The sequence below is a fragment of the Panthera onca genome, chromosome A2 (genome assembly GCF_046562875.1).
Source record: "Panthera onca isolate mPanOnc1 chromosome A2, mPanOnc1 haplotype 2, whole genome shotgun sequence".
NCBI lineage: Eukaryota > Metazoa > Chordata > Mammalia > Carnivora > Felidae > Panthera > Panthera onca.
Window position 1 is genome coordinate 4,703,850 of NC_138340.1, and position 27,919 is coordinate 4,731,768.

The following is a 27,919-nucleotide window of genomic DNA, read 5'->3' on the forward strand; positions in this document are numbered from 1 at the left end:
GGTCATTTCCTCCTTCTGCCCCTGGGAGACCTCATCATCTCGCCAAACGATCGGGCCCTTATGACGTTGAGCCGAGCCAGGAGGCGTCAGAGCCTGGGTGGGGGTGGGGCGCGACCACTCCACGGGCCGCTGGCGGGATGGGTCTGTGCAAGTCCAAGCTGCCCCACAAGGGCAGGGCCTTGAGATCCAGGAGAAGGGTAACATCGCGGGGGGCGGGGAGGGGCTGGATCACTGGGGGGAAGTAAGGAGGCTATGAAGGGCATGAGGGAGGTACGTACAGGTGCCCCACACCCCAAGTCCAGGTGTGCGCACGACCCCCACCCACCCGTGGTGGTAACACAACTGCACATGCTCAAGGCTCAGCCCTTCTTTGATCCACTTGAGCACCTGCTGTGCCAGGTTCTGGGCACTCCACGGTGAATGTGTCAAACTAGCTCCCTGGCCTCCTGGAGATTACAGGGTAGTGAAGGAGGCGGTCTCAGAAAATGGGATCTACGAGCAGGAGGGGACAGGGCTGCCACAGGGAAAGAGGCGTCCGCTCTGAGGGCTCCGGGAGGAGGGGAGGTTTATGCTCCGCCCCGTGGAATGCCTAGGAATTCACTAAGCAAAGGCGGAAGGAAGCAAGACACCAAAATTGCGCTATAAACTACCACACTCCACAGACATGCCTGGTAGCCATGGGCGTGCATTTACTCATCGCCCACTACTGTATGTCAGGAACTGTGCCAACTATTAGAAATATTGGGACCAGCAAGACAGAAACAGTCCTTGCCCTCATGGAGTAGAGTCTGGCTGGGAAGAGAAGCAGGAGCAAGTAAACAGGCGAAATCGTTACTAATCGTGGCTGTTGCTGTGGAAGAAATGGGGCTCTGAGATGGAACGATGGGGTGGGAGGCTCTTAGAGTCGGACAGGTCGGCTGTGACCTGAAGGTAGAGGAGCAGGGACTTACTGCAGCAGGGAGGAGGCGGGGCACAGGACAGCAGGAGAAGGATAAGTTTGGCAAGTTCAAGGGACAGAAGAGGCCCCTGGGGCTGGACCAGCGTGAAGGAAGAGGAGGGTGGTGTGGGATAAGTCTGGGGGATGGGCGAGTCCCTGCCCCACTCTGAGCCTGTTTCCTCAAGTGTAAAATGGGATGCTAGTCACTGAGATTCTTCAAGGAGATGCTGTGTGCAGAAGGCCTGGCCTGCTCAAGTTCACATCCTCCCGGCTACCTGTAACAGAACTAACGATGCCATGCCTGAGTGTACCATTGGGCATGGATGTGCACCCCCGGCTGCCACCCTAGGGCATAGCAAAGTGGGTATTCCAGGAGACCTGCGTCCAGTGTCACTCACCCAAGGACACACACTAAGCTGTGGACACAGTCACCTCGGCATGTGTTGGCTCCTGTAGGCATCAAACCCTCTCCCCACCTCTTCCCTGGGCCCTCCAGACATCCTCAAGTCCGCTCTGATCGTCTTCGTGATGGGTGGCCCAGGTTGTGGCAAAGGGACACAGTGCAAGAACGTGGCGACCAAATATGGCTTTTGCCACGTTGGACTGGGCCAGCTGCTGACGCAAGAAGGCCAATGCAGTACCCAGTGGGGCTGGGAGGCCCGTGACATCATGCTGCAGGGGCTCCTGGTGCCCATGGTGAAAGCTCACAGGCACAGGGGCAGAGGGAAGAAGGTGGTACCTTCCCTGGAAACCCTGTGGAAGCAGATAGGCCCAGAAGGTTCTGGCTCCCGGCCTGGCCACAGCTTTGCTGCACTGAGCCTCTGTGTCCTCACCTGTAAGATGGGAGACCAGCTGGCGTCTGTAGGGACAGTTGGCTGACGTCATTCTCATAAAGCACTTGGCGGAGTGCCTGACATTTAACAAACAGTAAAGTTAGCTCGTATTTATTCCTTTTGTGACCTTGGGCATGTATATCAACTGGCCCCTCCTGTGCCTGTTCCCTCACCTGGAAAATGAAGGTCACCCCTATATCTACCCGTAAGAAGGTAGTGATAAATGAATGAGACCTCGCGAGCCTGGCACACAGCAGCCACCAGCCCCTGTAGATGGCCTCAGTGCATCAGAGTGGCCCTGGGGCACCAGGGCAGACCTAGAACCCCAGGCACTGGCCAGGGCAAGGGCTCTTCTGAATTCACGAGAAGTCCAGGCCAAGGGAGAAAACTTGACGAAGTGGCCACGTGGTGGGGGGGGGGGGGTGCTGGGGCACCAAACCCAACACCCCTTTCCTTCCCAGGGCATCATCACAGACCTGATCAGCAACACCATGCTGTCGTGCCAGGAGAGCTGCGCCTTCCTCACCGACGGCTTCCCTTGGAAGCTGAAGCAGGCCAAGGAGTTGGAGCGCATTGTGAGTGACCCCAGGGTGTGTGAGAATGTGGTGAAGTGTGGAGCTACTCTCCCTCCCCACCTTGGGTGGAGATCGGAAGGGATAAGACTGGGGAGAGCAGATGGCGGCGGCGGGAGGGGGGGGGGGGTGTGGACTGGAGTTTTAGATTTTCAAGGGATAGTCAGGAGACTGTTGGAAGCTTCTAGCCACTGTTGGTGGCTAGCTGCCGAGCTCTCTGAGGGCAGGGACAAAGTCATACTAATCTTTTCCTGCACACGGATCATTTGCCCCCTGAGTAGCACATGGGTTTAGCATCATCCCTGGGCCATAAAGATGGAGTGTAGTTATTTGCTCATCTATTTATTCAGCCACCTGTCCCCAAATGGTTTGAGAACAGACCCTGTCCTTAGGCGTTCACGAGACAGACTCAGTCCCTGCCGGTAGACAGACACTGACCGATACGTGACTTGCCGAATGAAGCTGAGACGTTTCTGGCAGCAGTGAAGGCAGCAAAGAGCAGAAGACGGAATGACGTCCCGGAGGGACACAAGCGGGCTGTTTGAGTTGGGTGGCCCTGGTGGCCTCCTCAAAGCGAGGACGTGGGACAACTGAGCAGCGAGAAGAGGAGCCAGCCCGCGTTGGCAAGTCACAGTCGGTCTTCAGGTTACTTCTGCCGGCAGCGCTGACTTCCTGGAAAGGCCCACCAGGCACCTGAACAGCCGTGGCTGGAGAGTCCGGAAATGGCCGAGCAGGACAAGCGAAACTGTGGCGGGTTGTCAGGCCCCGGGCTTTTCCGGAACTTGCCAGATGCAGTTGAAATGCCTTCAGAGAAGCACAGGCGGGAATCAAACCGACATCACCACCGAGGGCTGGGGCCGCTATCCTCGTGGGCAGGTGGGGCCCTGCCCTCTGTTAGCACCTGCATGAGAGCAGTCCTGTCGGGCTCCTGGCAGTGACTTCCAGGGCAATGGACTGGGTTCCCTCTCCTGGTCTGGGAGCTCTGAGGGCAAAAGCCGAGCTAATGAATTTCTCTGTCTTCAGCAGCCCCGGACCAGCAGTTTAGACCCTATGGCATTAAAAAAAAATTTTTTTTAAGCTTATTTTTTTGAGAGAGTGACCAAGCCAGGAGGGGCAGAGAAAGAGCGAGAGAGAATCTCAAGCGGGCTCTGAGCTGCCAAGCACAGAGCCCGACGCGGGGCTCGAACCCACGAACTGTGAAATCCTGACCTGAGCTGAAATCAAGAGGCGGGGGCTTGGCCGGCTGAGCCACCCCAGCGCCCCGTCCCTACAGCATTTTTAAGAGTTTTTTTCTGCAGCAGTGGCCACCCTTCAAATATCGAGAGGCCACATCAAAACTCCCAGCTTCCCTTGAAAAGGGCCTGACTTGGCAACGTGGGGCCTGCATGTCCCCATGGCAACAGCAGCATGAATGCATCTCGAGCTTTTTCCTGAGCTCAGGGCTGTTCTTGACACTACACGGATGAGCTCTGAGCTTTTGGAACATTCCAGAAAAGCGTTTCTTGCACCGTAAGCATCCTGCTTTTTTACAGAGGGATCGGGCAACTTGCCTGGGGTCACACAGTTGGTCTCGAGGCCTAGATGTTAACCATGTCAGCAGGGGTTCCCTCTCTGCTTCCCCCCCCCCACCAGGGTCCCCCCTACTCCCACGGAGGGTTGCCCCTCCATCATGGAGGCCGAGCGCCACCTGCCATTAGGATCCTGCTCGCGTTGTGGTTTTATGCTAAGAGGAACAGAACACGTGCCTTCCTCGTACCCACGTGGCTGCCAGAAGTGAGGAAACAAGCAGGCCCGGGTTATGAGAGTGGATTTTCATTGCAGAGAATTTTCTAGATCTCTGTGAGCTGCCGGCCCCATGTGGGCCTTTGAGGACCCTGTAGGCCCCTGCCTTGGGTCTGTCCAGGTATCCCTGGAGGCCACCAACTTGGCCCTTCAACCTGGACCCTGCCAGGCCTGAGCGTTTTAGCTCCATCTATGGTGTGAGTCGGTGCAGTGGGTCTGGCTTGAAGCCAGCGCTCCAGAAGTCTGGGGATCCTTCTCTTTGCCATTCCTGTTCTCCCTCTCTGGACATTCAAAACACCGCTGGGGGGTTTTTCAGGGCCAAGGTGGTGAAATTCACAGGAAGCCAAGGTGAAATGCCATCTTCTAGGGAGATCAATGCCCCCATTTTACAGACAGGGAAATCGAGGCCCATGGAGGGCAGGTGACTTGAGGTTGGCTCCTGCCCCTTAGGAGGCTGGCCAGCCTAGTTCAGACACTGGCTTTGGAGCCAAGGAGACTGGCACTCAGGTCACGCTCGGTCACTTTCTCCACCTGCCTGTAATCCGCACAAGACCTGGCTTCCCGAGCCTCAGTTCCATCATCTGTGAATGTGGACAGAAATGCTACAAGCCTCTTTTCCCTGTGGGGAAGGTGGGAAGGCTTCCTCCTGGGACGGTTTCCCGTCTGTTTCCAAGATTGCTGCAGTCACCTGTGCACCTGTCCGAGAACACAAGCCGCGGGGAGCCGAGGCCCGTGGTGGGTGGCCTGTGGCCTGTGAACACAGGGCGACTCCCTGCCAGGCCGCACTCTGCACGAGGGGCAGTGAGGAGGGCCAGATAACACACGTGCAGCCTAGATTATCATAATCCGGTTGGATTTCGTTGGAGCATCCGTGAACCGTCTCCCTGAAACGCCCAGACACGGGAGGTCATTTCTCTGAGTCGATGTTCCCCCCAAAGTGTTAACCTGCAAGGAAGCTCCCCTGTTCACAACAGATTTAAAAAAAAAATGTTTTTTTGATGGTTATTTATTTTTAAGAGAGGAAGAGAGACAGAGCGCGAGCAGGGGAGGGGCAGAGAGAGGGGGAGACACAGAATCCAAAACAGGCTCCAGGCTCCCAGCTGTCAGCACAGAGCCCAACGTGGGGCTCGAACTCATGAACCGTGAGACCACGACCTGAGCCGAAGTCAGACGCTTAATCGACTGAGCCACCCAGGCGCCCCATAAGACATTTTTAAATAATTATGTATTTCTTTTAAATGTGTTGATAAATTGTAGGCTCACAGGAAATTGCCCTGTACCCTTCACCCAGGTCCCCCTAGTGGTAACATCTTCTTCTACGGGCGTCTGGTATCACAACCGGGCTCTTTGTATTCGATTTTACACTTACCTCCAGAGCAAGTGATGCCCCCTTTCTATTTGCCAAAGTACTCGTTGCCCTCCTCCCCGCCCCCCCTCACAAAAACCCTTCCCCCTCTCCTGACCCCACACAAAAAAAGTAGAAAGAGGCAGCTGGCAGGATGCGGTGTGAAATAACAGGGCTGACAGTGACGTCCAGGCCAGCCAGTCTGTGGAAGTTGACCCCGTGAAGCCTCGCACTCCGTCCTCACCAGGAAGAGAGGTCTTCGTGGCATTTGGGGGTGCGCGTGCCCCCCGAGTGGAAAAGCCATCAAGGAAGTCCTTGGTAGTTTTGTGGTGCCAGATTTCAAACACGTACATAGTTGGAACCATCTAACGGATTTCCACGTCGCTGGATCGAACCATCATCGAGGTCCGGTCACACTTGCTGTATCTATGCCAAAACGTCTTGTCGCGATTGCTGACTGTGCGCTTTGAAGCGGAGTCCCAGGGGCACCTGGGTGGCTCAGTGGGTTAAGCATCCAACTTCAGCTCGGGTCACAATCTCGTAGTTCGTGGGTTCGAGCCCCGCGTCGGGCTCTGTGCTGACAGCTCAGAGCCTGGAGCCTGCTTCGGACTCTGTGTCTCCTGCTTTCTCTGCCCCTCCCCCACTTGCACTTTTTCTCTCTCTCTCAAAAATAAGTAAACTAAAAAAAAAATTGGAACAGATTCCAGATCGCATTATGGGCGCTATGTCACCCATCCGCTCCTGAGATGATTAACATTCATGCCTTGAGACCATTTGATGTCCAGGCCACCTCTGCGTTTGCCCAGTGTCTGAAGAATGTCTCTTTGATCTCTGGTGAGATTTGCGAGTAGGACAAGGCCCACACCATTGTAGGTGTCTCCTAATCTGAGGAGGGAAGGCCGCCCGGCTTGCTTAGTCCTTCCGGCCTTTGACTGGTCTGGGTCAGTTATCCTGTAGAGCGGCTCACGTTCGGGATTTTTCCGGGGGCTTCCTGCCTCGTGGTATTATCTAACTCATCTCTCTGTCTCTCATTTGTGCTGCACATGCAGAGTTAACTCCCAGCGCACTCAGATTCAGCTTCAATACATCTTGTGCTTTTTTAAAAAACAATCTGTAAATATGTCAATATATATATATATATATATATATATATATATATATATATAAAATGTTTATTTCTGAGAGAGAGGGGGGTGGGTGGTAGTGGTAGAGAGAGAGGGAGACACAGAATCCCAAGCAGGCTCCAGGCTCTGAGCTGTCAGCGCAGAGCCCAACGCGGGGCTCGAACTCACAAACCGCGAGATCGTGACCTGAGCCGAAGTCGGACGCCCAACCGACTGAGCCCCACCCCCCGGCGCCCCACTTTCCATGTATATTTTCTAAAAGATGAAGGCGGCTGTAAAATCAGAATGCTTCCATGATCTTAATATCTTTCATATCATCAAATAGCTGATCACTATTCAAATTTCCGGTGAACAACCTCAAAATCTTGTTCTTCTTACCCCCGGTTTTAATGAGGATTCACGTAAGGCTGACACTGCAGCTGGTCACTCTGTGTCACATTCCTGGTCATCTGTAGGTGCTCGTTCCATCCCTGCTGCTTTGGTTTCCTTGCGATTGTTTACTGAAGAAGGCACGTGTTCGGGTCTCTCCTTATGTCGCACGGCCTGGATTTTGTTGATTGCAATGCATTTTTTACCACGTTCTTCTCCTCCTCTAGATTTCCTGCAAATCGGTGGTGGGTCTAGAGTCTTGTTTGGGACTCAGATGTCACTTCTTCATGCTTCACAGGCATTGACGTGAACTTCTGTCCGGTGGCACAGAATGCTTAGGCGTCTCTTCGACGTGGCTGGTTTATCTTTTAAATACATTCAAGTGTGGGGGCGCCTGGGTGGCTCAGTTGGTTAAGCGTCCGACTTCGGCTCAGGTCATGATCTCATGGTTTGTGTGTTCGAGCCCCGCGTCAGGCTCTGTGCTGACAGCTCAGAGCCTGGAACCTGCTTTGGATTCTGTGTCTCCCTCGCTCTCTGACCCTCCCCCACTCAAGCTCTGCCTCTCTGTCTCAAAAATAAATAAACATTTTTTTTAAAAGTTTAAATATGTTCAAGTGTGTTATTTCAGAGGAATCGGGCCCCTGCACGTTCCCTGGGATACAGGTGGCAGACTTGAGAAAGTGAGGAAAACAGAGCATGCGTTGTGCTTGCAGAGGGCTTTTGCCGTGCAATTTTTGTTTGTTTGTTTGTTTATTTATTTATCTTGAGGGAGAGAGAGCACGCGCTCGGGCACATGCTCGGGGAAGGGGCAGAGAGAGAGAGGGAGAGAAAGAATCCCAAGCAGGGGATTTGGGTTCACAAACCAGGAGATCATGACCTGAGCTGAGATCAAGAGTCGGGAGGCCTCACGGGCTGAGCCAAGCAGGTGTCCCCTTGTGTGCGATTCTGACGACGGTGGGCTGTGACACTCTGTGCTCCCCAGGGTTTGGTTCTTCCCCTGAATGGCCGTAGATGAATCCGGGCAAATTCGGTGGAGAGCACTGTGGTTCAATCGATACTTTTTGGATCGCATAACTTCCAGGAGGCTCCCACGTGCCAGATTGCCACTCTCTAGTGAGGGGTCTGTGATGGGCGGAACCGTGACCCCTAAATCTCTATGTGGAAGCCCTAACCTCCAGGACCTCAGAATGTGACTGTGGGTGGAGAGAGGGTCTTTAAAGAGGTGATTATGGGGCGCCTGGGTGGCTCAGTCGGTTGAGCGTCCGACTTCACTCAGGTCATGATCTCATGGTCCGTGAGTTCGAGCCCCACGTCGGGCTCTGGGCTGACTACTCAGAGCCTGGAGCCCGTTTCGGATTCTGTGTCTCCCTCTCTCTCTGCCCCTCCCCTGTTCATGCTCTGTCTCTCTGTGTCTCAAAAATAAAAACGTTAAAAAAAATTTAAAAAAAAAAAGAGGTGATTATGTTAAAAGAGGCCATTAGGGTGGGTCCTGATCCCGTCTGACAGTCTGACTGGTGTCCTTTCGAGAAGAGATTTGACACAGACACACCCAGAGGGAAGATACAGGGAAAACACGGTGTTTCTTGAGCCGAGTGGAGAAGCCTCAGGAGGAACCAGAAGGAACCAGCTCAGTTGGCACCTTGATCTTGGACTTCCAGCCTCCAGGACTGTGACAAAGTAGAATTCCTGTTGTCTGAGTCACACAACATGTGGCATTTCGTGGTGGCAGCCCCCCGGGGACACACCCACACGTGGTCAGACAGCCCCAGCTGTCAAAACCCCTGGGCGTCTTCACATCGTGGCTTCCATTCGCCGCTGACCCGAATCCCTTATCTCATTAGATATTGCCAATTTGGGATTTTTCTCTTCCGGTCATTTTTTCCCCACACTGATTAGCGGGCATTCTCGCTAAAGGAGAAATGTCCTTCGTCACCCTGGGCAGTTTGGTTATCCTGAAACACCGTTGCTACCCCACAGGTGGGACAGATGCCCAACTCCTTCCTCGGACGGCCATTTTTCAGACTCAGGCCTTGGCGTCCTAGTGACTTCCAAGGGCAACCATGAAGCTGGTTATTTCTGTCTGCCTTTGTCTTGTTCTCTCTCATCACGAGGAACTCATGGGTCAGCTGTCACGTCTTTGGTCAGGGGGAGCCCTTTCTCGCTGACATGTGTGTCTTCCGATCTCCAGCACGACCTTTCACGTTTCCTGACGGGTCCTAGAACTGGCCATGCCTCGAAGGAACTCCTTTTATTGGGGTGGGGTGGGGGTCCAGTCTGGGTGTGAGGGGTACTCATCGCCACTGAGTTGTCATCATTTTCCAGGCCCTTCCAGTGGACGGAGCTGGAAAACACAAACTTGCGAAGGGGGGAGGGGGGATCACAAGTCCATACCGATGTTTCCAGTTTACAATGAACATGACAATGATTTTTTCTCTTTTCCTAAAATGTTTGACTCCTAAAGCCGTTAACACAGTCCTTCGCATTATTCCATTAGCTGCAAAATAGCTTGCCAGGAATACACCAATCTCAACCACTAAGAATAAAACGACTCCAGGAAGTTTAAGATTTCTCTGCAGCTCTGATTTTCCTTGTAATATTCCTCACTGCGGATGTGTAATAAAAACACCAAGTTGCCTGGAGTAATTATTTTTTTCCTGTGTAGTTATGCATGAAAGTGACATTCGGTGGGGGGACATTTGTTTCAATTTGGTTTGGGATATTAGGGAGTGCTTTCATTTTTTTTTTTTTAAAGTTTATTTTTGAGAGACAGAGCATGAGTGGGGGAGGAGCAGAGAGAGAGAGAGGGAAACAGAGAATTGGAAGCAGTCTCCAGGCTCTGAGTGGTCAGCACAGAGCCTGACTCAGGGCTTGAACCCACAAACCGGGAGGTGAGATCATGACCTGAGCAGAAGTCAGATCAAAGTCAGAGCCACATAAAAAGGTATGCTCGGAGAGAGCTTGTTTCCAACCTTTCCTGTCCACTCTCCACCCCAGATTGTGCCCTCCTTTCCGCCATGGAGAACCATTCTCATGAGTTTTTTTTTTTTTTTTTTTTTTTTAAGTTTATTCACTTATTTTGAGAGAGTGGGAGAATGCAGGGGAGGGGCAGGGAGAGAGGGAGGGGGGAGAATCCCAAGCAGGCTCCACACGTCAGCGCAGAGCCCAGCTTGGGGCCCGAACTCACAAACTGTGAGATCATGACCCGAGCCGAAATCAAGAGTCGGACACTTAAGCGACTGAACCACCCAGGCGCCCCTCTCATTAGTTTTTGGTTTGTCCCTTTGCTGGTGTTTATTTTGCAAATATAAAGCAAGTGTGTGTGTGTGTGTGTGTGTGTGTGTGTGTGTGTGTGTGTGTGTGTATGTGACACAGAGATCCTCCCCACACGAAAATTGGCGTTCTGTACATACTAATCTTCATGTTTAAAAACTTTACAATGTATCTCGAAGATCTTCTATCCGCGTTGACGACTTCCTTGTCTCCTTCTATAACTAGTATCCGTTGTGTGGCACTTCCATTGTTTATTTAGCTGAGTTAGTACTTGTAGGACCACAGACCATAAATCGTGGGACAATTTATTGACAGACAAGAAGCTGTTTGCAGTCTTGTGCCACTACAATGTCGCACGAAATGACCTCGGCGTGTCATTTCGTATTTTTTGCTAGGATCTTTTGATAGGTTCTTCAGGGTGGGTTTGCTAAAGAGAAATGTGTCCACCATTTTGCAAGCTGTCACCACACTCTTTTGCATTGCCACCAGCGATAGAGCAAAAGGTCCTTTCCTCACACCTACACCAACAGAGGATACTGCCAAACTTCTGGGTGTTCTTCTGACTTGTTAGGTGTGAAACGGCATTTGGGGGTAGTTTGAAATGGGCATTTCTCTTACTATGAGTGAGATCACACATCTTCCCCAAAGTTTAAGGACCATTTTAATTTCTTCGGGGTGCTCTTTATCAATCTTTAGCTATCTTTGTTTTAAAAAGATTGTTGGTAAAAAAAAAATAAAAAAAAAAAAATAAAAAAAAAAAAATAAAAAGATTGTTGGTCTTTTCTCCTTGATTTCTAGGAACTCTTTATATATTAGGGCTATTAGCCCCCCACTTTGTCAATTATCTTTTGACCTCACTTTATGGTATCTGTTTGCCATGTAAAAGTTATTTAAATTTTTTTTTAACATTTATGTATCTTTGAGAGACAGAGAGAGATGGAGCATGAGTGGGGGAGGGGCAGAGAGAGAGGGAGACACAGAATCGGAAGCAGGCTCCGGGCTCTGAGCCGTCAGCATAGAGCCCGAGGCAGGGCTTGAACTCACAAACCACGAGATTATGACCTGAGCCGAAGTCAGACGCTCAACCAACTGAGCCACTCAGGCACCCCTATTTAAAAATTTTAAAATCATATTTATCAATATTTTGTTATTTCTTCTTAGACTTTAAGACTCCCCCTCCCCCCCCCCCCCAATCCTAGGCTTATAAGGGGATCCATTCATGTCTTATTTAGTACTTGTATTACCTTATTTCTTTATTTTATTTTATTTTATTTTATTTTATTTTATTTTATTTTATTTTTTTAATATTAATTTTTGAGAGAGAGACAGAAACAGGGCACCAGCAGGGGAGGGGCAGAGAGAGAGGGAACTCGAAGCAGGCTCCATGCTCTGAGCTGTCAGCACAGAGCCCAATGCAGGGCTCAAACCCACGGACCATGAGATCATGACCTGAGCCAAAGTCGGATGCTTAACCGACCAAGCCACCCAGGCACCCCTGTATTACCTTATTTCTTACATTTCTATCTCTGATCCATTTGGGACTCATCTTAGTTTTGGGGACGAGGTAAGGGTTCAATTTGATCTTTTTCCAAATTGTGATCTAGTTGTCCCAGGATCATCCAGTTGAAAGCCTGTCCTTTCTCCATTTTGGGGGGATGCCACCCTCACCATACAACATTCCATATTATCCTTGGGTTAATTTCTGGATTCCATTTTGTTCCAGGGGTCTGTTTGTGCCCCTGTGCACTGCTGTTTCTGGTATGGTGGCTTTAATAGGTTTCAGTAGCTGGTGGGGCTGAGTAGTTCCCGTCTCACGCCCACCATCTTGGTTCGCTTTGCCTACGTTCTTCTGGCCATTTTCTGCTTGTTTTTGTATTTGAATGTTAGAATGAACCAATTAGACTAAAAACTATCTTATGTTGAAATTATAAACTAATTTGAGGGGCGCCTGGGTGGCTCAGTCGGTTAAGCGTCCGACTTCAGCTCAGGTCATGATCTCACAGTTCATGGGTTTGAGCCCCATGTCGGGCTCCGTGCTGACAGCTCAGAGCCTGGAGCCTGTTTCAGATTCTGTGTCTCCCTCTCTCTCTGCCCCTCCCCCACTCGTGCTCTGTCTCTCTCTGTCTCAAAAATAAACATTAAAAAAAAAAAGCAATTATAAACTAATTTGAGAACGCTCACCTCCTTTATGATGTGGTCTTCCTATCCAGGCACATTTATATCTTCCTCTTGTTCCAAGTCTCCTTTGAATCATTTAGGAGTATTTTGTCCAACTTTTCCTTAGAGGTTGTCCTTAAGACTTTGCACATTTCTGGAAAAGTTTTGTCTGAGCACTTTTTAAAGTTAATGTTTATTTATTTTTGAGGGAGAGAGAGAGAAACGGAGTGTGAGTGGCAGAGAGAGAGGGAGACACAGAATCTGAAGCAGGCTCCAGGCTCAGAGCTGTCAGCACAGAGCCCGATGCGGGGCTCAAACTCACAAACTGTGAGATCATGACCTGAGCTGAAGTCAGATGCTTAACTGACTGAACCCCCCGGGCGCCCCTTGCCTGAGCATTTTATATTTCATCTTGTTGCTGTTGCAAATGGGGCCTTCTTTTCTAACTGGTGATTTCTGTATACACGTAGGCTACAGACTTCTGAAGTGTGTTAATGCTATATCCTGTTATTTTGTCAAATTCTCTGAAGTCTATACTAGTTTGTTGATTCTCTTGAGTTTTCCAAAAATATAATCACATCATCTGCAAACAGACATTGTTTTACCCCCTTCTTTCAAATTCAGGTCTCTCAGATTGATTTCCGTAATCTCATTGCTTTAGCGAATCTTCTTATACCTTCCTAGGTCACAGGAGCAAGAGTGGGCAATTTTATTTTGTTCCCAACTTCAGTGCGGAAGCAAGTTTCCATTAAGATCCTGGCTGAAGATATTTATCAATTCCTACCCTCTTAAAGAATCTGGAATGCATGCTGAACTTTGTTAATTGCCCTTTCTGTGTTTATGAGGATGATCATATGACTTTTCCCTCCGATGTGAATACAATAAATTGTATTGAACCATCCTTGCTTTCCTGGAATGAGTCCCACTTGGTTTTTGTTTTGTTTTTAATGCACCAGTGGAGTCTATTTTACAAGGAAATTCTGGAGGAACTAGTAGGAGGTAGAGCTCACAGTGGGCGGCCACGGAGATCTAGGAAGGTCTTCCTGAGACCAGTCAGGGAGGGGAGGGCAGTGGTATGGGCAGTGGTGAGCTGGGGACTCTGCCTTGCCCAGCGAAGTATCTGGGCAAAAGGAAGGCAATTGAAGACTGCTTAAATCCATCTTGGAAGGAATATTTCAATTCAAATACCCACCAACCTAGAACTAAGAAACGGTACATCCATAGAGCAGGATTCTGTAACAATCAGGAACTTCCTTAATGTGCCGACACGGAGTCATCTTGTGATACGGAGCGACCAGGATTGAAGGCAAATCAGTATCTTCACCACTTGTACAAAAAAGGAGGAAAAAGGACATCAGAACCAATTTGCTTGTATGGTATATGCCTAAAATAACTCCAGACTGAGACACAAGAAACAACTCCTGGGAGGCTGAAACTGGGTGGCTGGGGATGGTGAGGAAGCAAGTCTTCACTCTTCCCTGTTAGCGTTGTTTACTGATGAGCTCTGCCAATGTCCTACCCATCCAAAAAAATGAACACGTAAAACACACACTTGGAGCTAAAAAAACCAAGATGAACCCAGGGGGGGTCCGCACAACCCTAGACTCCTGATCTCGGGGTCGGTGGGGTGGGGGGGTGGTCAGGGAGCCACTGCACCTTGCCTTTTCCTCATCCAGCCCCTTTGTGGGTGCGGAGGTGGGCCGGGCCCCCGACCTCATCATGTTTGATCGCTCCATGGATGCGATGGTCTTCACAGAGTGTGGCATCGGGGCGAGAAGGAGCACCGGGTTCGTGACTGTGAGTCGGCCCTCTGCCAGGGCCTAGAGACATACGACACCCTGTGCGAGCCAGTCTTGACCTCCTACCAGCAGAACAACCTGCTCCGAAACGTGGGAGTACCACGTTTGGGGGTGCTTGCCACTCACCCCCAACCCCCCAGGGGAACAAGTCAGGGGTCATGCCATGGCCCCACATCCTGGACCTCCCTGGGCCTGTTTCCCCAGCGTGTACACTGGGGACTTTCATTTCTCCCACTGGGCAGTAATAAGCACAGGCCGTGGCCTTCCAGCTATGACGTTTGGGTCTAAACAGAGTGACTGTCTCCAGAACTGCAACATTAAATACATTTTAGAACGTATCTACAAAACCTAGGATTATGACAACCCGTTAACCACATTAGCCATGGCTCAACTCCTATCCAGCCATATATATTCTTGGGGCAGGGGGGTGGGGGTGGGGAGCAGGGATATTTTAATTCTTTTTTTAATGTTTATTTATCTTAGAGAAAGAGAGCACGAGCAGGGGAGGGGCAGAGAGAGAGGGAGACACAGAACCCGAAGCAGGCTCCAGCCTCCGAACTGTCAGCACAGAGCCGGACGCAGAGCTTGAACTCACAGACTGTGAGATGGTGACCTGAGCTGAGGCCAGAAGCTCAACCGACAGAGCCACCCAGGCACCCCAGGGATATTTTAATTATTAAAGTGACCCACCCAGTTTCTCTGCTTTTCTCTCCGGTGGAAGGTAGGAGTGCTGCAGAGGCTAAAATGAACTGCGTGCCCTGTGCAACCAGCTCTCACCGCCGAGGGTGGGATGCGAGGGCAGCAGCCTGGAGGAGGCAGTTCCCCACACCATCCTCCCTCCCGAGGCCTGCTCCAGGGGACAGGGTCTCCACCGGGCTCGGGTGGCCGAGTGGCCAGCTGTGATACGGAACGCTGTGTTGCAGCCCTCCTGACCGACCCATTTCCCTCTTCTCTCACTCGCATGGCTCTGGCATCACACCTCCCGATTCTTTGTGGGCTCTTAGTGAAGAGGCCTGCTAACCTGCTTCCGCCTCAGTGGAGGGCTGGAGGACAGGGTCCCTGCTGCTACTCAGAACTGACCTCTTGCTCCCCCTCTTCTAGATCTTGGCAGAAAGAAGCTGCTCCAGAAGACATTTTGCCCAGTGCCGCTCTGTCATTGAAAGGCTGCAGTGACGGGAGGGGCTGGGGGCTCTGCCTCTCCCCTCATCCCAGAGCCCACACAGGGCTCAGAAGGGGTGCAGGGCCTGTGAGGGAAGAGACCTGGTGACAGGAGGCCAGGCTTTAACCCAAGCTGACTCCCCAGGAGACCCCAGACTGACAGCCCCTTTCTGGGCCAAGGCAGCACAAGGGTGGGCTGACTGGGGGCCACCACCCACAGGGGTAGGTTCCTAACAAATCTGGATGAGGCCTTGGGGGGGCTGCGAGCTGTTGAGGGCTCCAGTGGCGCTGCCCTTGGGGCCTGTGGGCCCAGGCCTCTGGATCCTGAATGGGAAACCAGATCTGTGTTAGCATCCAACTACACACCCCAAAGGAACCCTACAGCCATCTAGTAGGTCTCAAGATGGTTACCCCTGGGCCAGACAGCTCAGATGGCCCCTCAGCTCACTCTCCCATCTCCCGTCCTCATCCTTGGGAGGCCACGGCCGCACACCAAGCACTGGAACTTGTGCCATTTCCCTTCACAGGCCAGGTTTCCACCTGGGGGGACGCCGACAGACTAGGACCCAGCCAGGTGCGCATCAAGGCGGGTGGGACTCCCGAGAGGCACAGCCATGGGTTTGCTGTGCTGGCGGGCTGCATCCATGGAAACGCCTGTCCCCAGGGACCCTCCCGGGTGCCTTGCTCCCCATGTTCCCAGAGGGAACCGGGGCTCAACCTGCTATTGCCCTTTCTGCAAGGCAACCCAAGAAGGGCAGTCTTCGGGGGGCCCACACCCCACTCTTAGAGGCCAAGCCCTGTTCCTCTTCAACTTGTTTCCTCTACAAACACAACTGCGGCCAGCACGCAGTTTTTAGACAAAAAGCACTTTATTTAACCAAAAAAAGGGGAGGGGGTTAGGAAAGCACAATGCGCCTGCAGAAAACTATTTTTTCTTATAATTCTTTTTCTTAAAAAAAAAAAAAAAAAAGAAAGAAAGAAAGAAAGAAAAAACACAACACAAAGCTTGTAATTTCCAATCACCGTTATCAGGCTTTTACAACATCTATAAAGAACGAACAAACATCTGCTTCAAAACTCTACAGGGGGAGAGAGGAGAGAAAGAGACGGCACCCAGCAGACACGGGGAGGTTTTGTTATCATTTATTTGTGAAGTTAAAAACGAGCGATAAAAAGTAAAAACTGCCATACAATTTTTTGTTTTGTTCTCAATTTGTTTTCAGTTTCAATGTCCTCTTGAACAGTTGAAACACAAGACCAGTCCCGGGGGGGGGGGGGGGGGGGGGAAGGGGGCGGCGGGAGGGGCTGCAGGGGAGCCGAGCGAGGCAGGAGGAAAGAGGAGGAGCAGAGGCCGAGGGGCTCGACTGAGGGGGAAGGGGGGGTCCTGAAATAGCAACACCTGGTCCAAGGAATGTTCCAACTCTAACTAAAAAAAAGAAATAGCAAGAGTGACTTTTTTTCCTTTTTAAAAGTTTATTTTAAAAACACGAAGAGGGCCAAGGGTGGTAGGAAGAAAATGAATTGCTTTCCCCTGAAAGAGGCAGTTTCAGGAAGGGATAGAGATTTTTATATATATATATATAATTTTATAGGTTTTGTTTGCTTTTTGTGTTTTTTATATTTAAATTTTTTTTTTTTTTTTGGCAGAGATTTAATTCTATCTTCTATGGCTGGCTCAACATGAAAGATCCCAATTTTGAAAGAAAAAAAGCATGAGACACACAGAATGAGCGAGAGAGTGAGAGCCCAGCATCGCCCAGGGCATGACCTCCAAGCCACTCACAGCGAGGGCGCCCCCAGCACCCCCCACGGCAGCCATCGCTCTCTCGCCAAACAAACGAGGGAAAAAAAAAAAAAAAATAAAGAACACAAAAAAGCCCCCAAACAGAACAAAATGGAAAAAAAATAATAAAAGATTTTCACAGATGAAGAAGTTCACATTCATTCGATTCATTGAGCCTGCGGAGAGGGAAGAGATAGGAATCGGTCACTACGGGGAGGGGAGGAAGGGGCGGGAGACTGGGGGGGACGGTGGCGAGGAGGGGGCCAGGAAGCCCCTCCCCTGAACCTGTGGCGAGCTGTAACTGTCTAGGCAAGTGCTCCGGGGAACTCGGCCGAAGTCAGACTGGCTCCTTGATGGAGATGGAGGAGGAGGAGGAGAAAGAGTGACGTAAAGACCAGGAGGAGAGAAGCGGGGTGGGGGGGGCCGCAGAGACAGAGCAGGGCGGGGGGGGGGGGGGGGGGGGAGAAGCGCGCTTGGGGTTGGGGAGGGGGGAGGGGGGCCCTCTGTCCTCAGGAAGGCAGGTGCTCCGGCGCATCACAACATGACAATGTCAGAGATCACGGTGTCCCCACAACACCCCTGTGAGGTAGGTTGGAAGGTGGCGGCGATCGTCATGCCCACTTCACAGACAAAACCGGGACACAGAGGCAGGCGCGAGAGCGGAGGAGGCAGAGCCCGGGGAAGGGGGTGGAGAAGGGGGTGCGGGGGGGGGGGGGGGGCGCCCTGGGGCCGGCCCCCTTGGCAAGCTCCCCGAGTCCCAGCAGAGCCAGGGCTGACCCGCGCGGGGGCCGCCTGCAACACACAGTCACTTGGACACGGGGGAAAGACCGTGGGGTTAAAAATAAAAGAATGCCAGGAACAAAACCCAAAAAAGGAACGCGGAGAGGGGAAAACACATCCGTTTTCTTCCCGAGTGGCCAGATTTTGAGTGAGCGAGCGAGCAGCCAGGATGGCGACCGACGTCTGTGCCGCTGGCCTGCCCCCCCACCCCCAGGACTACCCACCAGTTCAACAGTTCCACCTTGTACTGGTTTCGCGCTCTCCCCCAGCATCGCGACAGCGTGACACAGGAACAAGCGGGCCGGCGCAGGGAGGCCTCTTCGTTTAACCTCTGGACCCAGCGCGCACTTCCCCAGCTCGTGGGGACTCCCGGAGACCTCTGGCCACACGGCCCCCGCTGCAGGCATCAAGGACACACCCCGCAGGGGAAGGGATTTCCGGCGCTACCCACTAAGGCAGGATGGACGGTGGCCGGGGGTTGGAAGGAAAAAGGAGGAGGAGGAGGGTGGCAATTCCCACTTGCCTGCTGCTGTCCCTGCTGTGTGGGTGGAGGCTGGGGGCCGCCGGGACCTGGGGTCTGTCCGTAGTAAGCGGCCTGCTGTCTGTAATATTCAGCCCAGGCGGCACTGTAGTCTGGCTGGGAGCCTGGGGGCGCTCCCGGACCCCCTCCGGTGGCCACTTGAGCTGCGGGCAGGCAGAGGGTGAGCGAGTGAGGCCGGGAGCTGGAGGGCCTGGACCCAGCGCTGCCCCGCCCCCAGAGCCCCCCCCGGCAGCTCACCCTGCTTCTTGTAGTACTCCTCCCAGGCCTTCGTGTAGTCCTGTTGTGGCGGTGCTCCGGGCTGCTGGGGCTGCTGGCCTGCAGGAGGGAGGCGGCGGGAGGTCAGAGGACGGATGGCACCGGGACCCGGCTGCCTCTCACCAGCCTCCGGCCTGAGCCCCCGAGGCCGCCCGCACACTCACCGATCTTCTTGTAATACTCTTCCCAGGCCTTAGTGTAGTCCGACTGGCCGGCGGGTGGGGGCTGAGGGGGCTCGCCCTGGGCAGGTGGGGCCGCGGGGGCTGGCGCAGGGCCGGGCACGGGGCCTGGGGGCTGCTGGTAGTAGTGTGAGTAGTAGGCGGCCCAGGCGGCATTGGGGTCTGCGGCGGCTGCAGCTTTATCTGTGGGAGGGCGGGGTGGGCTGAGGGGCGGTGCGGGAGGCCAGCCCTGCCCTCCCCACCTGGGCAGCCACGCCCTGCCCTGCCCCGCATCTGGGCAGCCTACTTACTTGGGTCGTGAGGAGCAGGTGGCTGCCACTGGGGGTAGGTATTGCCCCAGCCCTGGGGTGGGTACTGGTGAGGAGGCGGCCCCCCCGCACTGCAGGACAGAGAAGGGGCGACGGGTGAGCCGGGACTGTCGCTCCACGGGGGCAGGCCCGGCTGGCAGGAAAGGGGCCCAGGCCCGGCCGGCCACAGGCTCCTCGCCCAGGAAAAGGTGAGACGATCAATGCCAAAAGAGACACACTATGCTGCTCTGGGATGTGAAAGTCCCCCCAAATACAACCTCCATGAGTTTGCCCATTAGGTGGGAGACTACGGTCAACATCTGTGCTGTCTATGGAACAGGAGGCTGGGCTGGGCCTTGCCTAGGGCCGAGACTATTAGCACATCTTGATGTGAGTGAAAACGGGGCCCGTGGCTCTTCCTGCCAGCACAGCAGCCCCTGAGCCCCAAATCCCAGAAGACGGAGACCAATACTCACTGCGGGGGAGCCCCAGGTGGCCCCTGGTTGAAAGGCCCGGGGTTGAAGGGCCCCATGGGGCCAGCGGGGCCTGGTCCCCCTGGGCCTGGTCCAACTGGGCAGAGGGGGCCCTGGAGGAAGGAGAAGCAGATGGTCAGCGGAAGGAAGGGGGGGGGGGCGGTTGAGAAACAGGAGCCGGGTCCAGGCTCTAAGAACCCCTCCCGAGCCCACCTCAATCTTTTCCTCAATGAGCTGCTTGGCGTGGTCAATCTGTTGGGGTGAGCCCCGGATGATGAACAATTTGAAATTGGGGTCCCCGTTGGGCGGCAGCTGCCGGGAGATCTCCACAAAGGCGCCTGTCTGCTGGTTTATGGCTTTCACATTTTCGCCACCTGTGGGAGCCACAGGCAGTGAAGGGCAGGCAGGAGAGGGCAGGAGAGGAGTGGAGTGCATGTGGGGCACAGGTGGGGCCTACTCACCTCGGCCGATGACCAGCCCACACTTGTGAGTGGGGATGGAGAAGGTCATCTCTCCACCAGGGGGGCCCCAGTTGCCTTGGCCCCTTCCTCGCCCCCGGCCCCCCGGGGGCATGCCAGGACCCCCTGGAGGGCCTGGGGGTCCACTCTGTAAGACAGGGAGGAGAGGGAGTGAACACAGAAAGCCAGCCTGGACCCTGGACTCCTCTGGTGGGGCCGGGCCAGCCCCCCGCTGCACCCACCAGCTGCTGGCCGCACACCCCGGTGCCACCTACCCTGAGGCTCTGGAGGAGATCATTGATGATCCGTGCTGCGTGCTCACACCGGTCTGGGGGCCCCATTATGTGAGCTATCTTCTCGGGACCTGTCCCATCATCTGAAGCCGGCACCCACAGAACAGAGATGGATTTTAAGGAAAAGCACAACACCAAGCCCCCATAACACCGCCTCTGCGAGATAGACATCGTGCCAAGCCAGGTGTCAGAAATATCTCGGGCTCAAACTGCCGCTCACCACACTCCCAAGTATTGAGGAGCGGGCGGGAGATGCCGGTGGGCCCACATTTCCAGATGAGAAAACCGACCACTTAGGACAGGGTGGCAGCCGAGGCTTCTTCCTGTTTGGGGCACCCCGGGACTAATAGGTACCTTTTACTGAGCTAAAAAGGACAACAGACCTCTGAAAGGCAACAGAGCAATCCTTCCTCCCCACAGGCCTGCCACTTGGGAGACTGAGCTGGGGCAGTGATCTGATCTGGTCCAGGCCGCCCCCAGTCAGGATGGGCTACGTGGTAGGGAAGAGGAAAAGGGACAGATCTGGTGACAGAAGACATCGCCTTTGGACTTGGGAAGTGTGTTGGGAAGTGTGCCCCTCAGCAACTGTCTCACATGGCTGTGCCCTCTTCCGCTGTGGCGAAGGAGGCACCACAAGGAGGTCCCAAACTCAACAAGGTTCACACCGCGGTGCCAAGGCATCTCAGCGGACTCTCGGAAGACTCCCTAGGACACAGCTGGTGGACACAGTCGCCCTCCAGCCAGCTCATCTACTCGGCGAAGCCCCTGACCTTGCTTAAACTGTATCCGCACACCAGCATCATTCTGGATCTTCTTGATCATCTCTCCGCTCCGGCCAATAACCACCCCGACAGAATGCCTGGGCACCGGCACCTGAGGGAGGGGTGGAGGAGGGTCCAGCTGGGTCCTGTCCCCACAGCTGTGGCGCCCTCCACCCACCACACCCAGCCCATGGCCCTCCATCATGGGGGTAGGCCCGCACTCACGTCAATGCCCCCGCCAATCCGGGATCCGTACTCGTTCCGGTCCCCAAAGCCACCCTGGTCACGCTCCCGGAGGATGTCCATCACCATCTCGCAGGCTTGCTGCAAACACACAGGGCACGCTCTACTCCAACACCGCTCCCCCGGCGTCCCACCACCCAAGGGCCCACGGGCCGAGGCTGAGCCCACCAGCGCCCCGCTGAGCTCCTGCCCTGCCGTCCCGAGAGAGGGAGGAGGAAGGATGGCCAGCAACCCCCATTTTCCAGATAGGAAAATGAAAGATCAGAGTTTAGGCCTCTTACTTGTGTCCAGCACTGGGAGGGACAGCTCAGCATGAGAACGCTCTCGAATACTGCTTCCCCTTTCAATCAAATCCCGAGCCCCATCTGTCACTCACTTCTCCAGGTGCCCCAACACCCCGGGGTTCTCACCTGCACTTTGTAAGGATCCCCAATGATGCGAAGAGGCTTGTCCACGTTCGTGTTCTGGGAGCCATCTTGAATTAAAATCATCTTCACTCCAGCTCGTTCCTTCACAACCAATGTGGATAGTCAGTGCTGGGCTTTCAAAGGACTTTCTGGGGCTAGTGCACGTGGGTGGGGCAGATATGACCACAAGGGTAAGAGGCTCTGGCAAAGCAGCCGGTGGGGTATGCACACGCAGATGCAGGAAGGAGACTTTCCTGGGACAGGAGGACCTTCCGTCCCAGCCCTCACCTGCAGCTGCTTAATGGTCTCGCCACCTTTGCCGATGACCAGGCCAGCCTTCCCTGCGGGGATCATGATCTCCTGTACAGTGCCGTTCTGGCCCCCGTTGGCATTGTCGTGGAACTGTCCTGGGGGGCCCCCACGACCCCGAGAGACGATGTCATCCAGCATCATCTTTGCTTTCCTGGGAAGGAGAAGACTGGGACTGAGACACCTGAGAGAGTACTGGCCTGACAGCCCCGTCCTGCTCAAAGGGAAGAAGGTGAGTCCGACACGCGTGTCTGGCAAATGACGACGAGGAAGAGGGTCCATCCCCAGGGCTAGGGCTGGGGCCATTCGGGTTGTTTTCCCAGATCTTCGGAGTCAGGGGAATCGAAAATCAGTACAGTCCCTGGCGAGGGCGACGCCCCCAACTTTCCAAAGGATGGAGAGACCTTCTGCTTGCTCCCCTCATCACAAGGGCCCAGCAAGGGACTTACTGGACAGACTCCGGGGCTCCTGTCAAGGATACGCTGCGCTCTGGTAGGCCACCGCTGTCTGGAGAAAAGAGACAGGGTCAATGCCTTTCTGAGTCTGTGGACACCGGAGAAAGGCTTTCTATGGAGATGACGAAAGTTGCACTACCAGTGGCCACTTCTGCCACCATTCAGTGGCCTGACAAACCACTACCTTGCCAAACACCCGGGAGGCTGCTCTATGCAAGACCAAGGTCAGGAAGCTCACAGTCCAGGAAAGGCGACAGATCTTTCAGGGACAAAGACGAGATGGAAGATGTCCTGAACCTAGGCCACTTCTGCCACCGTTGAGGACCACACATGCACTCTCCACGGCCTATGAAGGCCACTACGTTAGAGCAAGTCCTCAGACACCCCTGCACAGCAGTCCTTGCCTGGCCTTCAAATCTAGGCCTGGCCTCAAAGTCATTCCCTTGAATGCACCTCCCTGCTTCACACGTTCTCACTGATTTTCCACCAGGTGCTTAGTTCAGATGGTGACTTAACTAATCGCTTAGAGCAGGATCTAAAACAAGACTTTTTTTTTTTTTAAAGTAGGCTCCAAACCCAGCATGGAGCCCAATGCGGGGCTTGTACTCCCGACCCTGAGATCAAGACCTGAGCTAAGATCAAGAGTCAGACGCTTTATCAACGGAGCCACCCAGACGCCCCTAGAACAAGACTTCCTATATTCAATTTTCGACTCTCCACCTCAGCCCTCCCCCTGCAAGCGTACAATGGAAGAAACCAAAGTTGCAGCCAAACCGCAGGGCACTGTGCTGTACGAGTGGAGACCCTGCTCTGAGCCCGGCACACAGAAAGCACTCGGTGAACACCAACCCATTTCACTTCTGTCCTGTCGGAGTCCAGCCCAACCCCCCACGCCCGTCGTGACACAAGTCTGGCTCTCCTACCTGGAGAGATCTGGACTTTGCAGCCTGAATCTTGCTGGATTTTGTTAATCTGTTCACCTCCTCTGCCAATGACTAGGTGGAGAAAAAGGAAAAAATAGAAAGGATTGGTGAGGGTACCCTAGCGCTGAGAAGACTGTGGCAGGGGTTCCTGGCCTCCCCTCCCCAGAGAGCTCCACCATCCTCCCTGCCCAGAGTGGACAGGTGAGAGCGGAGCGGACCACAGGAGGCCTGCTCAGACCAAAGGCTCTGGGCCAACAGGGGCTCCCAGGGCGCGGTCCCTGACAGGGCGTGATGGGCATCCCACAGTGACCCACTCACTTAGTCCCACCATGCCATCCGGGACCCTGTACTCTTCTGTCATTGAAGTCCTGCAAAGACAGATGGTAACAATCAGTCTCAACTGGGAAAGAAGACAGGGGGAGGGGAATGGAAGAGACGGGAGAGTCTCCAGCAGAAAAGGCCGCTGGAAGCCAGAGCTCCTAACCTGTTCCTAGGCCACAGCTCCTAACCTGCAGGGTCCTTGGTGCTTCCAGCCTCTGGCCCTGCTTCCCACCAAGGGCGGGCCTAAGCAGAACCCTAAGAGAGTACAGGACCCCCTCTCCCCACAGCAAGCCACTCAACCTCTCGAGCACTCATCTTCCCCATTCGGGCCATGAGAGGCTTGGTTGAGGTCAGCGTGGCCCCTGAACTAGTGCTGTTCCACTGATTTGGGACAAGAGCGAACACTCAGACCGTTTACAGAATTCCGATAGTCATTTCAGGTCTCCAGACTCAAAAGAAAAAAGATCTGTATCTTTTTCACGTCCTTTCTCTAGTAAGCCCTTACTATATTTTATGTAATTAAAAAGTGAAACAACGTGGTCCTTCACGAACAATTCTACGTCAGATCCACTGGACTTGTTCTGGGGGGCAAAAAAGTTAAGAACCCCAAGCCCCATCAGCTCTCAGGGCTCAAACATTTGCAGAAGGCGGACAAGAAACCCACGGCCAGCCCCCCGCCCTTCTGGGAAGATGGCTGTCTGCTGAGGGTCTCACCACAGTGCACAGAGACCACCCCCTCCTTCATCATGGCCACATGCTCCCCTCCCCTCCCTAGGCCCTACACACAGACCAACATAGGAGCAAATGCTGCTCCTCTGCCTCCTGGGCCTCTCCCTGGCCAAGTAGCAGTGGGGACGAGGCCGTAAAACGGTGTACCCCCCGACACAGCTCTCCCCACATCAGCAAGGAAGGCCAGAAGACAGCTGACAGACGAGGAAACAAGCGTTCTCCAAATCGCAACTTACCTGGGGGGAGGATGGATGGGTCCAAGTTGAGAACTGATGGCTGCAGAGAGAAAACCCAAAGCAAAGATTGGCCTGGCTCCTCCTTGGGACCCTGAACACTGCTGGCCCCCCCGGCACTCCTGCCTGCGTGAGGAGTGGCTGGAACTTACTAGAGTGCTTCTGAGCCTTCCTGAGCGCTCAAGTGTGATAAGCCCACCTCACATCAGCACACCCACTGACTGTCCCTGCCTCAATCTCTGGGGGCTCTGGGATCCCTAGAGCTCATGGACCCCAGATGATGAATACCCAGAGCCTCCACAAAGGACAGATGCCCTCTGCCTAGAGCTTCCAGCTCCCGACTCCTAAAAATCTCTTAAGACCCTGACACTGCCCTCTGCCTGCATCATCCAATGGACTTACAGTCTCCCTGGGAAGCCAGTTTCTTGCTCTCCGGTTGGTCTGTGAAAGAGAGAGGATGTCAGATGCTGCACCCACCCACCCACAGCTGCCTCAAATCTGATGCTGGTGCCACACGGCCTGGCAAACAACCCCCCCTCCCCCACCCCCACCCCCAGAGCCCAGACAGGAGAGTAGCAGGGACCAACCCCAGAAGAGGGACAGACTTCCATCAGTCCCACCACCAGCACTAAGGGTGAAACAGTCCTTCCGAATGGGAACAAGGATGGCAACACGCGAGTCCAGGGGCAAGGAGGGCCGGGGTGAAAGTCCGGTTTGGGTTGATCCCCACACTGATCACTTTGGCTGCCGTGGGCAGTGCTGCATGCCCTAGGGCCAGCCACACTGCACTTCTGTGGGGCCTCGATAAAACCGTGAGCACTTCCCAAGCCTACCAGAAGGGGAGGAACAATCTTGAGAACTTACAACTTGGACCTAGTCACAATCTGCTCCTCTCAGCCACCTGATACCCCAGAAAGGCAGCCCGAACAAAAAGAACGAACAAAGCTGGGATGGCTGAGGTTTTAAAAGACCAAATGGCAGTGGGCTTCCCCCTGACTCTGAGCCAAACAAAGGCCACCCCCAGGCCTTCCTCCCAGCAGGTAGTTACAGTTACCTCCATCTTCTAACTGCCTCTTTTGGCCCCCAAAACCAAAATCAGGAGTGCTGTTATTCACTGTGGTAGCAGCGTCGCCTCCAATTTTGGCTGCGATCTAGAAACAAAATTGTAAGCACACAAGATTACCACCAAAACCCAACCTTCCCTGGTGCTCGGCTCAACTTCTCGGAACCTACCCAAGGGCTCAGCGTTCGAGAGTCATCCAGGAATTTCAAAACTCCCTTTCTGGATGAGATTTGTACCTACGCTGCTCGTGATCCGACGGGCAAGCCACAATGATCTGCTCTCGAGAGGGTCCCCAGGTTGCCTCCACGAGGGAACCAGGGAACCAGAACGTGTGACTGTAGCCCCACTCTTCTGAGATGTTAAAGAGCACAACTTTCCTTTATCTCCCTCACCCTCAAAATCTTTGTATCTGTTGAACAAACTGTAGGGACGTTTTTGCTTAAAGGCATCTGAAACCTTGGTTCCACCAAAACAAAAGACCCTCCTGGGGCACACATGTTACATTTTAGACACGTGAAGAACAACTTCAAACAAGCCTGGTCCAACAAATTTAAAACCAGAGTCCGTTTGTGGGATTATCACAAGTTTTCCAAAGAAACACAAACCATGAGCTAAGCTGAGGATCTATCTTCCACCTCTCCCCATTTTTTTTTTTTTTTAAACACTTGGGGGCCAAAGCTCTTAGGATGAAGACTTTTTCCTATTAACTCTCCCCGTTGTAACTGCTTCTCAGTTAAAGCACTTGGGTGGGCGTCCAGATTAAGTGCACATTAGAACCCTACCTGTCCCATCTCATAGGTGAGAAAGCCACCGACCACACTGGGCGGGGAACAGGGCGTTCACCTAACGGGACCTCCCACTCTGCCCTGGAGGCACTGAACAACCCAGGGAAAGCACTCTTGCGGGAATGCACTCAGTCGGCCCCCTAGCTGGTCGGCTTCCCGGGAGGGCGGCAAAGTTCTCCCATTCTACAGGCCTCCTTCCCTCCAGGACGTGGGGAGGCCGCAAATGGAGCCGGGGAGGTCAGTCACACCAGCATGTGACACCTCCACGTTACCATCACGCCTCAAAACACAGTGGTGGGACCCTCCCCCCTTTCCAAAAGAGGCAGACCACGCTTTCAAGGCACCGGAAGCATCAAAAAGAGCCAGCCCCTATGCCTACCCTCCCCATTTCGCCTAAGTGCTCGGCCGCTCTGATAGCAGAAGGGTCCCTCTTCCACTTTCCAGGCTGAAGAGGAAGAGCTGTTTTCCTCTCGAAGTCCCTTCTTCCCGGGGAGCAGACAAAAATGCGACTGGGCTGGGGGCAAACGGGGCCCTCTACCCTGATGGGGAGATGAGGGCAACGCCAAGACCGTCCCCCGGGGAAGGTGGACACTTTGCTTCCAGGAGAGGGGAGCACGCCTTCGGGTGTCCTAAGAGAAGGGCTCCCCAAGTGAGTCCCCGCTTTCCGGAGCCCCTTGAACATCCAGGGGCCACTCCTGGCGACCCCCCGGACGCCCCATGCCCCTGCAGGGGGTCACCCGCTGGGGGCCACTGGAGACACCCCGAGCGGCCCTGGCCCCCGCCTACCGCCCCACGTGACCCCGCGGCGGCCTCGCCCCCCCCCACCCGCGACCCCGCGCGCGCGCGCGTGACCCCGCCCCCTCCCCCGCCCGCGCGCGCCCCTCGGGCCCGCGGCCTCCTCACCTGGCGGGCCCGCTGCACGGCGTCGGCGAAGGCGTCCTTGCGGATCCCCGGGCCTCCCCCGCCGGGCGGCTGGGAGGGACCCCCGGCCGACCCCCCGCCCGGGCCGCCGCCGCCGGGGCCGCCGCCGCCCCGGTCCCCCGCGCCCGGCGGGCCCGGCGGAGGGCCTCCCCCGGCGCCTCCCGCTCCCCCGGCTCCCCCGCCGCCGCCGGCGGGCGGCGGCGGCCCGGGCGGGGGTCCTCCTGTGCTGTAGTCCGACATGGCGCGGCGGGGCCGGGCCTGGCGCGGAGGCTGAAGCTGAGGAGGCGGCGGCGGCGGCGGCGGCTCAACGCGGGAACAAGGCCTCGCTCCACACGGCCGCGGAGCACTCTGGGAACCCAGCGGCTGGGAAGACG

General features: G+C 54.4%; 1 protein-coding gene and 1 long non-coding RNA gene across 3 annotated transcripts; one reads left to right on the forward strand and one right to left on the reverse strand.

The window, feature by feature from the left end:
- Positions 1-9: 9 nt before the first annotated feature.
- On the forward strand, positions 10-13,290 carry LOC132678071 (uncharacterized). The gene is made up of 3 exons (XR_013554347.2): positions 10-197; positions 2,232-2,345; positions 13,074-13,290. It is a non-coding gene; the product is annotated as an uncharacterized LOC132678071 (long non-coding RNA).
- Positions 13,291-16,473: 3,183 nt separating this feature from the next.
- On the reverse strand, positions 16,474-27,899 carry KHSRP (KH-type splicing regulatory protein). 2 transcript variants are annotated; one of them, XM_078443516.2, is made up of 20 exons: positions 27,528-27,899; positions 25,831-25,927; positions 25,179-25,217; positions 24,780-24,819; positions 23,812-23,861; positions 23,494-23,565; positions 22,565-22,622; positions 22,095-22,269; positions 21,810-21,908; positions 21,382-21,480; positions 21,166-21,268; positions 20,378-20,478; positions 20,106-20,250; positions 19,858-20,018; positions 19,648-19,757; positions 19,175-19,263; positions 18,870-19,067; positions 18,688-18,765; positions 18,433-18,593; positions 16,474-17,305 (listed from the first exon to the last, which is right to left on the reverse strand). In XM_078443516.2, exons 1-20 carry the CDS (start codon positions 27,783-27,785, stop codon positions 17,297-17,299), a joined length of 2,142 nt encoding a protein of 713 aa, XP_078299642.1. In that variant the 5' UTR covers positions 27,786-27,899; the 3' UTR covers positions 16,474-17,296. The 2 variants fall into 2 exon arrangements, with proteins under 2 accessions (XP_078299642.1, XP_060485974.1); XM_060629991.3 differs by having other exon boundaries at positions 16,474-18,593.
- Between the last annotated feature and the right edge of the window lie 20 nt (positions 27,900-27,919).

Bases quoted from the DNA above. Each gene is read 5' to 3' on its own strand.
- KHSRP (XM_060629991.3), bottom strand. From the start codon at position 27,785: ATGTCGGACTACAGCACAGGAGGACCCCCGCCCGGGCCGCCGCCGCCC. The intron at 23,566-23,811 runs GTGAGTGGGTCA...TTCTCCACCTAG, and splicing joins GGATGGCATGGTGGGACTAA to TCATTGGCAGAGGAGGTGAA. The intron at 20,251-20,377 runs GTAGGTGGCACC...CCTGTCTTACAG, and splicing joins ATCTCCTCCAGAGCCTCAGG to AGTGGACCCCCAGGCCCTCC.